This window comes from Rhinatrema bivittatum, chromosome 9 (genome assembly GCF_901001135.1).
Source record: "Rhinatrema bivittatum chromosome 9, aRhiBiv1.1, whole genome shotgun sequence".
Taxonomy (NCBI): domain Eukaryota; kingdom Metazoa; phylum Chordata; class Amphibia; order Gymnophiona; family Rhinatrematidae; genus Rhinatrema; species Rhinatrema bivittatum.
Genome location: NC_042623.1, coordinates 111647678 through 111661276, shown reverse-complemented (window position 1 = coordinate 111661276; position 13599 = coordinate 111647678). Strand labels below are relative to the sequence as shown.

Below are 13599 nucleotides of genomic sequence, written 5' to 3'. Positions count from 1 at the left end.
TTAGCCTGTTCCTTTGTTACAGGGATTTGCTGGATAGCAAATCAGCTTGTAGGCTATTATTGTTTTTGTTTTTTATGCTTGTGTTGGTTTAGTTATTATGTTTTTGAGTTATTTTATGCTGTATTTTATATTAATATGATTGCACATTGCCTAAAGGTTTTGGAGTTAGGATTCTAATAAATGTAAATGTAATAATAATGATCTAGGGTTGAGAGGATAAATTAATCTCCATACCTGTGCAGTTTGGCCTTTCTTTGCTGAGACTGCAAACAATGGTACTACTTAGTGCCAAACTGATGGTGGTTTTAGTGATGTGGATACCTGTTCCCTAACTACTGGACTGAGACCATCAACACATTTTATATTTATAGCCTTTTTATGTCCCCACCATGAACTGGTGACCTAGACATGAAAGACTCCATAACCATGTATCAGTTCTCTAAATAGTCATCTGCCTGTCAATCTTTTATATAATGAAACATATCTCAGTGGTGCACAAACTGATCCTCAAATCCCAACTAGCTAATCAGGTTTTCAGGTTATCGATAATGAATATACATGAGATATATTTGCATGAACTGCCTCCAGTGTATTCAGATCTATTGCACGCATATTCATTAAGGATATCCTGAAAATCAGACTGGCTGGAATGGAGGCTGAGGACTGGTTTATGTAACAAAAAAAAGATGCATTAGAGAATAAGGTTTAAGGTTTATTATCACTTATATACTCAGCATAGCCTTCACAGCGGTTAACATTTCAATAAAATAAATAAAAGCAATGAAGTTACAATCATATCATAAAATAGAAATTAACGGCTAAAATAATTACACATAACCTAACAAAATGCTCTTAATGTGCAAGCAACCCAGTGAATCAAAATCACAACACTTCTCATGTTCATTTTTAGACAAATACCATTTGTCTTTTCTTTGCTCCACTAACATTTCCTAAGATACATAATGAATCATTTGAAAATTGCCAAATTAATCCAAGGAATGTTAATACATAATTAAAAAATAAATAAATGTAATAACATTAACTTTGGTGGTTACCACTTCATCTATATTTAATACAACTATCATTTTTTAAAAGAAGAATACTTTCAATTTGCTTTTCATGAGAATCCTGTCATGAAAGCAAAACTTGCCTGCATGTGGTGCTATTGCCAAACCAAGGCACCGAGTCTGGCCGGCTCTCCTCTGTGAAGTCTGCTATGCTGAAGACCGAAAGTGAATTGTTAATGTATCCGTTCATGGTGTAAGTGCTATGATTTCCATAGGGAGGGACAGAGAATGACCAGAAATAAACCAATCGGGGAATCATATCCGATGTAAAAGCAATAATCATTGCCTAAAAGACAAAGGGGAAACAGATTATTTTGGCAGTTGTATAATGCACTACACCAGATTTACATGTCACAGTCTGTAGTCTTATCTGAGTTTTAGTAAATGGCTTTATATATGCCATGATTAAAATGCAATGGGAGATTTAGATGTTTATTTTTTGGATTTATTCATTCAATTAGTTTATTGCAAATGAATGTCAATTCCCAGGGAGTTGAGCAGGAAAAAGTATGTGTACAATTCAATTATGCATGTACTTTTCCCTGTACTTGCAGTAGGTGTTCCAGGGGGTGAAGTTGGGGAAGGGAAAGCATTTATGCACATAATTTTGATTTTCAAAAGTATGCATGTAAATGTACAAGCAGAAAGTTACATCTGCTGGGAAGCAGGTGTAGCTTCCTGTCCATATGTTCATACATGTACCAGCACAAGCTGAACATTTTCAAAGCAGACTTATGGACTTTAGCCCTTTATAGGCAAACTTATTCTCTTAACAGCCTTATATTTGTGTAATAGTTATAGGCACACACAGAAACAAAGGCCAAATAGAACTACACAGGACAAGCTCAGATGTAAGGTGGCTGCTCAAAAATTAATAAATGTAAAGGGACACTCCTATTCTAATTGGAATCTGGAGTAGCAACTCCTATGACCATTGTTTCCAGTGAGCCTAAATGGTAAAAACATATTTTTTATTAAAAAAATTAACAAAAAATATTTTGCATTTTAAAACCCTACGTCACAAGGTACACACATGAAAGGTAATACAAATGGAAAAGAAATGTTACTTTCCAAGATGGATTCTGTCATCAGTCAGTAAGCAGAACAATTATTTTCAGCCCATATAAAATGTTCTCTGGGAAGGGTTTGCTAAGTTCACCAAAAAAGACCTGGGATATGGAAAGCCCAACACAGCCCGTGTTTTGAGTTATCATCATCAGAGGAACCTGAGTATGGTGTCCTCTCAATACATACAAATAGTGACAATTGCACCCGGGATAAAAAAAAAAGGGCATGGTTAGGCTAATTTTCCTGATACCACATTGTACTGTGTTATTTTCACATTGCACACTGAGTTAGAGGGAGAGAGAGAGAGCATCTCTTTAGAGGCTCACAAAAAAAGTTAACGATTTATACCACTGTAAGAGGGGGCACTAGTAACTTGAGGTGAGGTTTGTGGGGGTGGGGTGGGTTTGGGGGGCAGTTTTACATGTACAATCATATGCACGAACAGCACAGTTACCATCAATGAAGATTTAATGTGATTTGGAGTAATGAAATGTAAAAGAAGAGTAGATTTGTACCATTTACTCCCTATCTAGCTGGATTGCAGCTAGGTAGAGAGTGTATCAAGCTAGGTAAAGAGAACATAAGAACATAAGAAATTGCCATGCTGGGTGAGACAAAGGGTCCATCAAGCCCAGCATCCTGTTTCCAACAGAGGCCAAACCAGGCCACAAGAACCTGGCAAGTACCCAAACACTAAGAAGATTCCATGCTACTGATTCCAGTAATAGCAGAGGCCATTCCCTAAGTCAACTTGATTAAAAGCAGTTAATGAACTTCTCCAAGAACTTATCCAAACCTTTTTTAAACCCAGCTATACTAACTGCACTAACCACATCCTCTGGCAACAAATTCCAGAGCTTAATTGTGCATTGAGTGAAAAAGAATTTTCTTCGATTAGTCTTAAATGTGCTAGTGCTAATTTCATGGTACAAATCTACTCTTCTTTTATCTTTCATCACTCCAAATTACATTAAATCTTCACTGGTGGTAACTGTGCTGTTTGTACTTATGACTGTGCATGTAAATCTGCCCCCCCCAACCCACCCCATCTCACAAACCTCATCCTGAGTTCATAATGCCCCCTTTACAGAGGTATAAAAAGTTCAATTATTTGTGACCCTCCACGGAGGTTCTCTCTCTCTCCCCTCCCACACTGGCATTTGCGATAAATACTATTTTGGCCAGTAATGCCCAGCAAACTGACATAAAGCACAGAAAAAGGTAAAATTATTTCTGGCGTTAAATCCCGTGATATTTTGCGTACTTTATCGCACGCCACGTTAACCAATCCTTATTTCTATTTACTCCACCCAAACTCCTGCCATTCGAATACTAATTTTAAATTTGCATTTGCATTTCGCAATGCAGTATTTATCGTGTGTGTTAAGGCTTTATCACGGGCAATAGGACCCTTATGCACACGATAATGCCTTAACGCATTTTGATAAACAACCCTGTTAATGTGGCCACAGATCTACAAATATTAGCAGCCTTATACAATGTGGGGAACATTTTAAAATGAGGAAAACCAATCTTCACAAAAGCTGCCTAAAAAGGGCTGAACCAAATGATCTATAGCATGGTATCCATTCCCTCCTCATCATTGGGCGGTCCCTGGATTGCAAATATGTAATTGGACTATGTGAATAAAAAGTATGGAACTATACAATAGGCAGGGAAACACCTTATTACATCATAGAGGTTGATCCAAAGCATTCAACTGTCCAAACACAGTCAGTGTCATCATTAAGGGGAGCAGAAAGCTGGATGAAAATAATCATTGAAACAAAACTTTCAGTCTAACAGGAACCACCTAAAAATGCAGAGCCAATCAAACACATAGCCCAATGTCCATTTGGTCAACATCATGGGAGCAGCCTTTTGGTTGCAAATTTGTCTATCTATATGAATGACAGTATTAGGAAAGTTGCAGTATGCAGGGAAAACACCCCACTACGTTACAGGAAGGTGTCAAAAAATAATCTTTTATTTATATTTCACCTTTCGTGATACTTCAAAGGGATTACAATTCAGGTAGTCATCCAAATACATAGAGCAGGGAAGCAGTAAGTTTGTCTATCTTGGGGTGACAAGTTGCTGGGCTTGATAGACCTTTGGTCCGACCCACTATTGCATTTCTTATGTTCTTACGACATCCATTAATATCCTAGGATGTATTCTATCTGGTCCCATGATGTTGTCCACTTATAGTTTTCCTAGTTTCACACACACTGTTCCATAAATGAACATAAGAACATAAGAATCATCCATTGTACCTGAAGACTGGAGGGTGGCCAATGTAACCCCAATATTTAAAAAAGGGTCCAGGGGCGATCGGGATAACTATAGACCAGTGAGCCTGACTTCAGTGCCGGGAAAAATAGTGGAAACTATTCTCAAGATCAAAATCGTGGAGCATATAGAAATACATGATTTAATGGGACACAGTCAACATGGATTTACCCAAGGGAAGTCTTGCCTAACAAATCTTTCCTAATTTTTTTTGAAGGGGTTAATAAACATGTGAATAAAGGTGAACCGGTAGATGTAGTGTATTTGGATTTTCAGAAGGTGTTTGACAAAGTCCCTCATGAGAGGCTTCTACGAAAACTAAAAAGTCATGGGATAGGTGGCGATGACCTTTCGTGGATTACAAACTGGTTAAAAGACAGGAAAGAGAGAGCAGGATTAAATGGTCAATTTTCTCAGTGGAAAAGGGTAAACAGTGGAGTGCCTCAGGGATCTGTACTTGGACCGGTGCTTTTCAATATATATATAAATGATCTGGAAAGGAATACGACGAGTGAGGTTATCAAATTTGCGGATGATACAAAATTATTCAGAGTAGTTAAATCACAAGCAGACTGTGATACATTACAGGAGGACCTTACAAGACTGGAAGATTGGGCATCCAAATGGCAGATGAAATTTAATGTGGACAAGTGCAAGGTGTTGCATATAGGGAAAAATAACCCTTGCTGTAGTTACACGATGTTAGGTTCCATATTAGGAGCTACCACCCAGAAAAAAGATCTAGGCATCATAGTGGATAATACTTTAAAATCGCTGGCTCAGTGTGCTGCAGCAGTCAAAAAAGCAAATAGAATGTTAAGAATTATTAGGAAGGGAATGGTTAATAGAACGGAAAATGTCATAATGCCTCTGTATCGCTCCGTGGTGAGACCGCACCTTGAATACTGTGTACAAATCTGGTCGCCGCATCTCAAAAAAGATATAGTTGCGATGGAGAAGGTACAGAGAAGGGCAACCCAAATGATAAAGGGGATGGAACAGCTCCCCTATGAGGAAAGGCTGAATAGGTTTCCTGTTCAATGTAACTTCTGTTTTAATGTAACTGTTTTAATGTTTTAATGTAACTGTTTTAATGTAACTTCTCATTTCTACTTATACGTTAATTGGTTTCCCCATGTTCTAATGTAAACCGGTACTATAAGACCTGGTCTTGAGTGTCGGTATAGTAAAAGAAGTTAAATAAATAAATAAATAGGTTAGGGCTGTTCAGCTTGGAGAAGAGACGGCTGAGGGGGGATATGATAGAGGTCTTTAAGATCATGAGAGGTCTTGAATGAGTAGATGTGACTCGGTTATTTACACTTTCGAATAATAGAAGGACTAGAGGGCACTCCATGAAGTTAGCAAGCAGCATATTTAAGACTAATTGGAGAAAATTCTTTTTCACTCAACGCACAATAAAGCTCTGGAATTTGTTGCCAGAGGATGTGGTTAGTGCAGTTACTGTAGCTGGGTTCAAAAAAGGTTTGGATAAGTTCTTGGAGGAGAAGTCCATTAATGGCTATTGATCAATTTTACTTAGGGAATAGCCACTGCTATTAATTGCATCAGTAGCATGGGATCTTCTTAGTGTTTGGGTAATTGCCAGGTTCTTGTGGCCTGGTTTTGGCCTCTGTTGGAAACAGGATGCTGGGCTTGATGGACCCTTGGTCTGACCCAGCATGGCAATTTCTTATGTTCTTATGTTCTTATGAACATGCCATGCTGGGTCAGACCAAAGGTCCATCAAGCCCAGCATCCTGTTTCCAACAGTGGCCAATCCAGGCCATAAAAACCTAGCAAGTACCCAAAAACTAAGTCAATTCCATGTTTCTGTTGCTAGTAATAGTGGTGGTTATGATCTAAGTCAACTTAATTAATAGCAGGTAATGGACTTCTCCTCCAAGAACTTATCCAATCCTTTTTTAAACACATCTATAATAACTGCACTAACCACATCGTCTGGCAACAAATTCCAGAGTTTAATTGTGCGTTGAGTGAAAAAGAACTTTCTCTGATTAGTTTTAAATGTGCCACATGCTAACTTCATGGAGTGCCTCCTAGTCTTTCTATTATCTAAAGAGTAAAAAACCGATTCACATCTACCCGTTCTAGACCTCTCATGATTTTAAACACCTCTATCATATCTCCCCTCAGCCGTCTCTTCTCCAAGCTGAAAAGGCCTAACCTCTTTAGTCTTTCCTCATAGGGGAGCTGTTCCATTCCTTTTATCATTTTGGTTGCCCTTCTCTGTACGTTCTCCATCGCAATTATATCTTTTTTGAGATGCGGCGACCAGAATTGTACACAGTATTCAAGGTGCGGTCTCACTATGGAGCAATACAGAGGCATTATGACATTTTCCATTTTATTCACCATTCCCTTTCTAATAATTCCCAACATTCTGTTTGCTTTTTTGACTGCCGCAGCACACTGAACCGACGATTGTAGTTGTAGCACCTAATATGGAACGTAACATTGTGTAACTATAGCATGGGTTATTTTTCCCTATATGCATCACCTTGCACTTGTCCACATTAAATTTCATCTGTCATTTTGATGCCCAGTTTTCCAGCCTCACAAGGTCTTCCTGCAATTTATCACAATCTGTGTGTGATTTAACTACTCTGAACAATTTTGTATCATCTGCAAATTTGATTACCTCACTTGTCGTATTTCTTTCCAGATCATTTATAAATATATTGAAAAGTAAGGGTCCCAATACAGATCACTGAGGCACTCCACTGTCCACTCCCTTCCACTGAGAAAATTGTCCATTTAATCCTACTCTCTGTTTCCTGTCTTTTAGCCAGTTTGTAATCCACGAAAGGACATCGCCACCTATCCCATGACTTTTTATTTTTCCTAGAAGCCTCTCATGAGGAACTTTGTCAAATGCCTTCTGAAAATCCAAGTGCACTACATCTACCGGTTCACCTTTATCCACATGTTTATTAACTCCTTCAAAAAAGTGAAGCAGATTTGTGAGGCAAGACTTGCCCTGGGTAAAGCCATGCTGACTTTGTTCCATTAAACCATGTCTTTATATATGTTCTGTGATTTTGATGTTTAGAACACTTTCCCCTATTTTTCCTGGCACTGAAGTCAGGCTAACCGGTCTGTAGTTTCCCGGATCGCCCCTGGAGCCCTTTTTAAATATGGGGGTTACATTAGCTATCCTCCAGTCTTCAGGTAGATGATATGGCATCTACCCCATTCCCATATGTTCTCTTGCCTCTCAGTGGACCTTTTCCAAATCATCATTCAGAATATAAAACAGAAGTATTTGTTTAGCATTTCTACTATCTACTTCTCCTCCTATCACATTTTTCCTGGTCTACGCTCAATCTTACAATCCCACCACTGGCCTTTATTCTTTTACTGACTTATCGGAATAATTCTTGTCACTTCACTTTCCCGCTTTAGCTTTCTTTTCTTCCACTTTTGCCATTCTGACTTCTTTCTCTGTCTCCGAGTTTTACCAGATATTCTTCCCTGTGTTCCCCTTTTTGAGATCCTTTGTACTTTTTAACTACTGATCTTTTTGCATTTACTTTTTCAGCCATGTCTTTGGAAAGCCGTATGATTTATTCTCGCTCTTGCTTTTATTTATGGGGCCTTTTGCATCCATGGCAGGTGTACTGTAGACATCAAATTGGCTGGTACTATTTTTCAACAACAAATTTAGTTCTGTAATTGACCCATTAGCTCTTGGATCATGGTGCAATATTTTAGACTTAAAGGATGACCTTTTTCTGAGGAAAGTCGCAGAAAGCTAGAGAAACACTGAATGGAGAAGGTGGGTAAGAACTGACCAGGATGCTTTTGAAATTAGAAATATTTTTAACCTTGTGTAAGTTGCATATGTGACCACTCTGAGCATTTTACAAAGGCAGAGTATGGAGGAGGCTGTAAAAGAGAAGCTTTCCCCAGCACAGAAAACTCAGATTTTAAGACCTTACTGGAAAATAGGAGTAGAGATTTTAATGTCTATCACTTTCATAGGTGCCAGCTCTGTAAGTGCTTAAGCATCCTCAATATTTTCTCCTGCACTCCTGTAGGAATGGCGTCGGAATGGGGGGTGCTGCAGGGGCCATGGCCCCCCTCAATTTCTGTCACCCCAGTGTCTGCCGCTACCACTATTACTCTTACTTCTGCACTTATCCCCTTACTCATCCTCCAAGCAAGGCAGTGTTATGGTGACGCGGCAACATTTTAGGAGTGGTAGAAACCGTCTCTCCCTCCCAAAAAAATCCCTGTGGCAGAGGGGTTCTCACACACCAACAACATGAAAACACACTGAATCATGGGATAATGTGCTGGCAGGATTCCTACTTCCCGCCAGCAATAGGAAGGTCCCACGGTAGCACCAGCAGAAGAGGCCTATAGGGCTGCTGGCATTTCTCCTGCAGCCGGCGGCCTAAGAAAAAGGGGAGATCTGGTGTGCATGAGAGAGACTGCCTGTGTGAGAGAGAGTGTCTTGTGTTTGAGAGAGAGTGCCTATATATGTGTGAAGAAAACTGTGGTGATGTCAAAGAGGTGCTAGCAGGCTTGTTCTGTTTTTGTTGTTTACCATTGTGTCTGGATTCTAGCATCAGACATTTAATTGGTCTGGGAATGAATAATTATACCCCATAATGTATGCAAGGAATGTATGTAAGATAGAATAATCTTAAATGCAAATATAAAGTTAAAATTGGAAGTGGGAACTTCTGCAGAGCTTGGTTGGGCATTCTGCTGCTCCTGGTGTACATCAGGTACATGTAAAAGCATGTGCAGAAGAGATTTTATGCACACTTTGGAGATGTTTCTGAGGGGGGGAACCACACATGCATGTAATTTTGATTTTTGAAAGTATGCACAGAAATGAATTCAGACACTTTTATACCGCTCCCAAGCAGGCATATACACACTAATGTTTATAGTGGACTTACGCAAGTCCGCTTTCAAAATTAGGACTTCAGCCCCATGTGGGCTGTTATAAAATCGCCCACCCTATGACTGCCCTAGACATGCTGCTATTACCTATTGTTTACTGAAATGTTTTGATTTCTACCTAATGGTTTATTTCAAATCTAGTCCTTACTGAAGTTCCCTTCAGACTAAAATTATTACGTTGCTACATCCATGGGACTTTGACTATATCTTCTCTTTCTAATATGTTTTACCCTGCCTTGGATGAATTTCTCACTCAAAAAGGCAGGTAATACATTCAAATAAATACATCGATAAAACTTCCTCCTTAGACAGGTTTCGTTCAGTAACATGCTAAACAGCCTAGGCCACACTCAAGGGCAGGGAGAAAGTGGTGGTGCATCTAAATAAATATAGAAATACATCTAAACCAAATAAAAATGAAGTGCAGTAACACTGGAGATACAATCACACTGCTCATTCCTTCCAGGTCCTGAAGTATCACTCAAAAGATTGGGATAATTCTTAGTTTTATCATTAACATGCAGAAATACCCAAAGGATCTGCCAGAACAGATAAAATCCTATTTATGTCAAGAGTGTTTCTCATTGTACACTGGGAGAATAATTTAGTGGTATTTTTGGCACTGCTGGAGGAAGGAGGAACTATATTGGCATAAATTTTGATATTTGACTTCACAATCTCTGAAAGACAAACCAGTCAGAGTAAATCTTTGGTGTCGCTGACAGACAGTCTCATTTTTACCCTACAGACTGAGTGAAAAATTCTACTGAATAATACAGCCCTCTGAAATAAATCTGATCACTATATATTTGCACTTAACTTTAGGGTTTTCAGCCTGAAAGCCAATGAAAGACATACATTTTGATTAACATAAACTGATTCATCCACAGAAAACGTTTCAGTCTCAAATGCTATCTTAAAATAAAACCATTAGCACTACACATATAGTTCAATTCTAAGGAAAAAAAATCCCCCCCACATCAGCACAACATATCTTGAGGCCAAGCATAGGAAAATAACATTATATACAAAAACCTCTCCCTGGGGGACAATAAGATGCTGTTTCTACATATTATTATCCTGCTGTTACTCTCTCCAACTCACATGATTACAGCCCAAGGTGTTATCTTAATGGATTCTATATGTATGTTTTTAAAATTCTGAATGTATATATTTTTACCAAATGGGCATTCCTGTCTTTTTCCTTTAAGATTTTCTGTATATCTGAATGGGTAGTAGAACCATATTTTCTTTAAAATCTCTGCCCTTCTTGTAATTTCTACCGGATTGTCCTTAGGGCAAACTGACAGCATCACATTGAAAAAGCAAAAATGATTTGTTCCATTTCCCACAGAGCACCAGGGAAAATGTTCCAGTTTAACCATAAGAAATTACTGTTTGTGAGAATTATTCAAATTAAACACAGATGCTTGGGTTAAACAGAGTCAACATAAACAGTTGAGTCACAAATCAAGATCAATTTGACACAAAGCTTCTTAAGTCTCTAAGAGGTCAATATTCAAAAGGATTTCTCCAGCTAACTTAAATTAGCAAGACAAACCCCAAGATTTGAAATTCCCATTCCTCTCATCATCAAAATTTTACCTGGGGAAGACATCGCCCAGTTAAACGTTTAGCTGGCTAAGAAGAGGCAGGGCAGGAGCTGATCCGGGGCATGGCTAATATTTATCTGGCTAGCACTGCTATTCAGCACTAGTTAGATTAACAAAGCCAAGTAAGCCTGGTCATTAGACTTATCTAGTTAAATTCTGCAGAATATCTGTGTAAAGTTACCCAGGTAACTTTCCCACTCACTGGTCCGCTGAATATTAGCCTCTCAATGCTGCTTCATTGTATTTATTTTACTACTATTTTTGCGATTCTGTTAATATTCATTCACAAATGTTTTCCGCGTAGAATAGCTTTCTGTTTAGATAAGTGGGCTACAAGAACATTTAAATAAATAATGTGATTTGTACAGAGATTACAGAGAGAGATAGTATGTTGATCCTCTGAAAGACAAATATATAAAGGGGTAGATTTTAAGACCTGCGCGTGGGCGCACATGTGCGCGCGCAACCCGGCGAACACACATGAGTGACCAATTTTATAACTTGCGCACGCAGGCGAGTGCAAGTTATAAAATCGGGGGTTGGCACGTGCAAGGGGGTGCACATTAGTGCACCTTGCACGCGCCGATGCCCATGGGCTTCCCCCATTCCCTCCCAGGCCGCTCTGAAATCGGAGCAGCCTGGAAGGGAACTTCCCTTCACCCTAACCTAACCTTCCCACCCCTTCCCCTAACCTTTCCCCCCAGCCCTACTCTAACCCCCCCCAAAATTTCTATCAAACCTTTTGCGTCTGCCTGGAGGAAGGCGCAAGTTGAGCGCGTTGGCAGCCTGCCGGCATGTGATCCCATGACATAGCAGCAAATGGCCGCTGTGTCGGAGGCCTCTGGCCCCGCCCCTGGACCGCCCCTTTTTGCAAGCCCTGGGACTTAGACGCTTCCCGGGGCTTTACACGCGTCGCTGGGCCTTTATAAAATAGGCCTGGCGCGCTTAAGGCAATCTATGCGCATAGAGCTTTTAAAATCCAGCCCAAAGTCCTTTGTGCTATAGCACTTTTAAGCAGAATATAATACAGTATTTACAGGAGATGATTTATTAAATTTTCACACACTTAACATGCCCCCATACTGAATGCAGAATGGAAAATATTTTTTGAGATGGAGATGACTGCCTACTCATGAATATGGAAGCTGGATGAATTTCTCAGGGTCATTTCTAATTAGCAAAACCTCATTGCATATATGGTTTATGTTATATTTAAGAAAACCACTAAAAAGAAATACAAAAATTAGGAAGACTAATACTTGCTTATAATGGTGACAGTATACTGGTAGAAACATCAAGAGGACTGAGGCAAATGAGAGTGCCCTTTATCCACCAGAATATTAAAAAAGTAAACAGTTGTTAAATAATTTTCAGGAAGCTTTATACTAGTGGTTCCCAGACCTGTTCTAGAGGACCCCCCAGCCAGTTGGGTTTTCAGGATACCCACAATGAATATGCATGAGGTAAATTTGCATGCACTGCCTCCACAGCATGCAAATTTGATCTCATGCATATTCATTGTGGATATCCTGAACACGTGTCCCCTAGGACAGGTGTGGGAACCTCTGGCTTACACAATTCTTTTTAAAGAATGCTCAGCATTGATCTTGGCTTTGAATGTATTGATGTTGAACTGCCCAGCCCAGATCACCCTTGAAGGAGTTGTGTTTCAGTGAGCCAAACAAAATGATTCCAGACCAAAGAAGATGGAGGCTGCTCCAATGTATAGGACAAATAACTGCTATTGTTCAATAAACAGGACATTGTCTGAACTAACTGACATGGGCTGGACATAAACTTGTTGCTGCAATGGCCGTCAGTCACACATACTGTATCCAGTAAGTAGCACAGGCTGTGTCTTCTAGGATGTTCTTAGTCACATGTATCTGCTCATAAGGAGAAAAAATCAGTCTTTAATCACCCACTAATGATGTTCACATGGAATGTGACGTATCCAATCAATGCCTATTTTGGGGATTGAGTGGACTTTCATGGTTCACCTGGACAGCATGAAAGGCTTGAGAGAAAGGAACTAACTAACAAGAAGAATGAACCTAAAGAAGGAAGGGTTTTTCTTGCTGGACTTTTCTTTAAGGCCCTGTCTGTGCTACTACAAGATTCCTGAAGGCCTCCCTGGTACACTCCCTGTGGTCCCTGCCTATTTGCACGTGTTGCCAGCCAGACTAGCCTCAGAAGTTTTATCGTTAGCTTGCAAAGCTCAATCTGCAAGTCATTCATCACGAAAAGCCCTCTGTCTTCCCAGAAATGATAAGAAACATTTCCCCATCTATATGGATATTATGGAACTGTTTCCAGCTAAGCTGTTGGGGTAGTTCATAGGGATGTGAATCGTTTTTCTGATGATTGAAAATATCGGAAGATATTTTCAAACTCGTCAGAATTCAGGGGGCCCCCAAACCCAATAGGAAAATCCCACGAAATTTTTCATGGGGTTCTCTTATCATTTTGGGGGGGGGGGGGGGGGGCGGGGCGGAAAGAAAGGGCACTTAAAAATAAAACCCAAACCCAAACCCTGTCACATGGTAGGAGCAATGGATGGCGCGGGCCATCCAGTGCTCCTACCATGTGACAGGGGCCGGCCAATGGCACAGATACCCTGT

General features: G+C 39.7%; 1 protein-coding gene across 4 annotated transcripts in view; it reads right to left on the bottom strand.

Annotated features, from left to right (window-relative positions):
• ANO6 (anoctamin 6) overlaps positions 1–13599 on the bottom strand; it is a 220623-nt gene that overhangs the window by 27760 nt on the left and 179264 nt on the right. For all 4 annotated transcript variants that reach the window (XM_029615974.1, XM_029615973.1, XM_029615975.1 and 1 more), the window contains one exon: positions 1151–1353. In XM_029615974.1, the coding sequence (XP_029471834.1) occupies positions 1151–1353 (203 nt within the window). The remainder of the gene's footprint in view (positions 1–1150; positions 1354–13599) is intronic.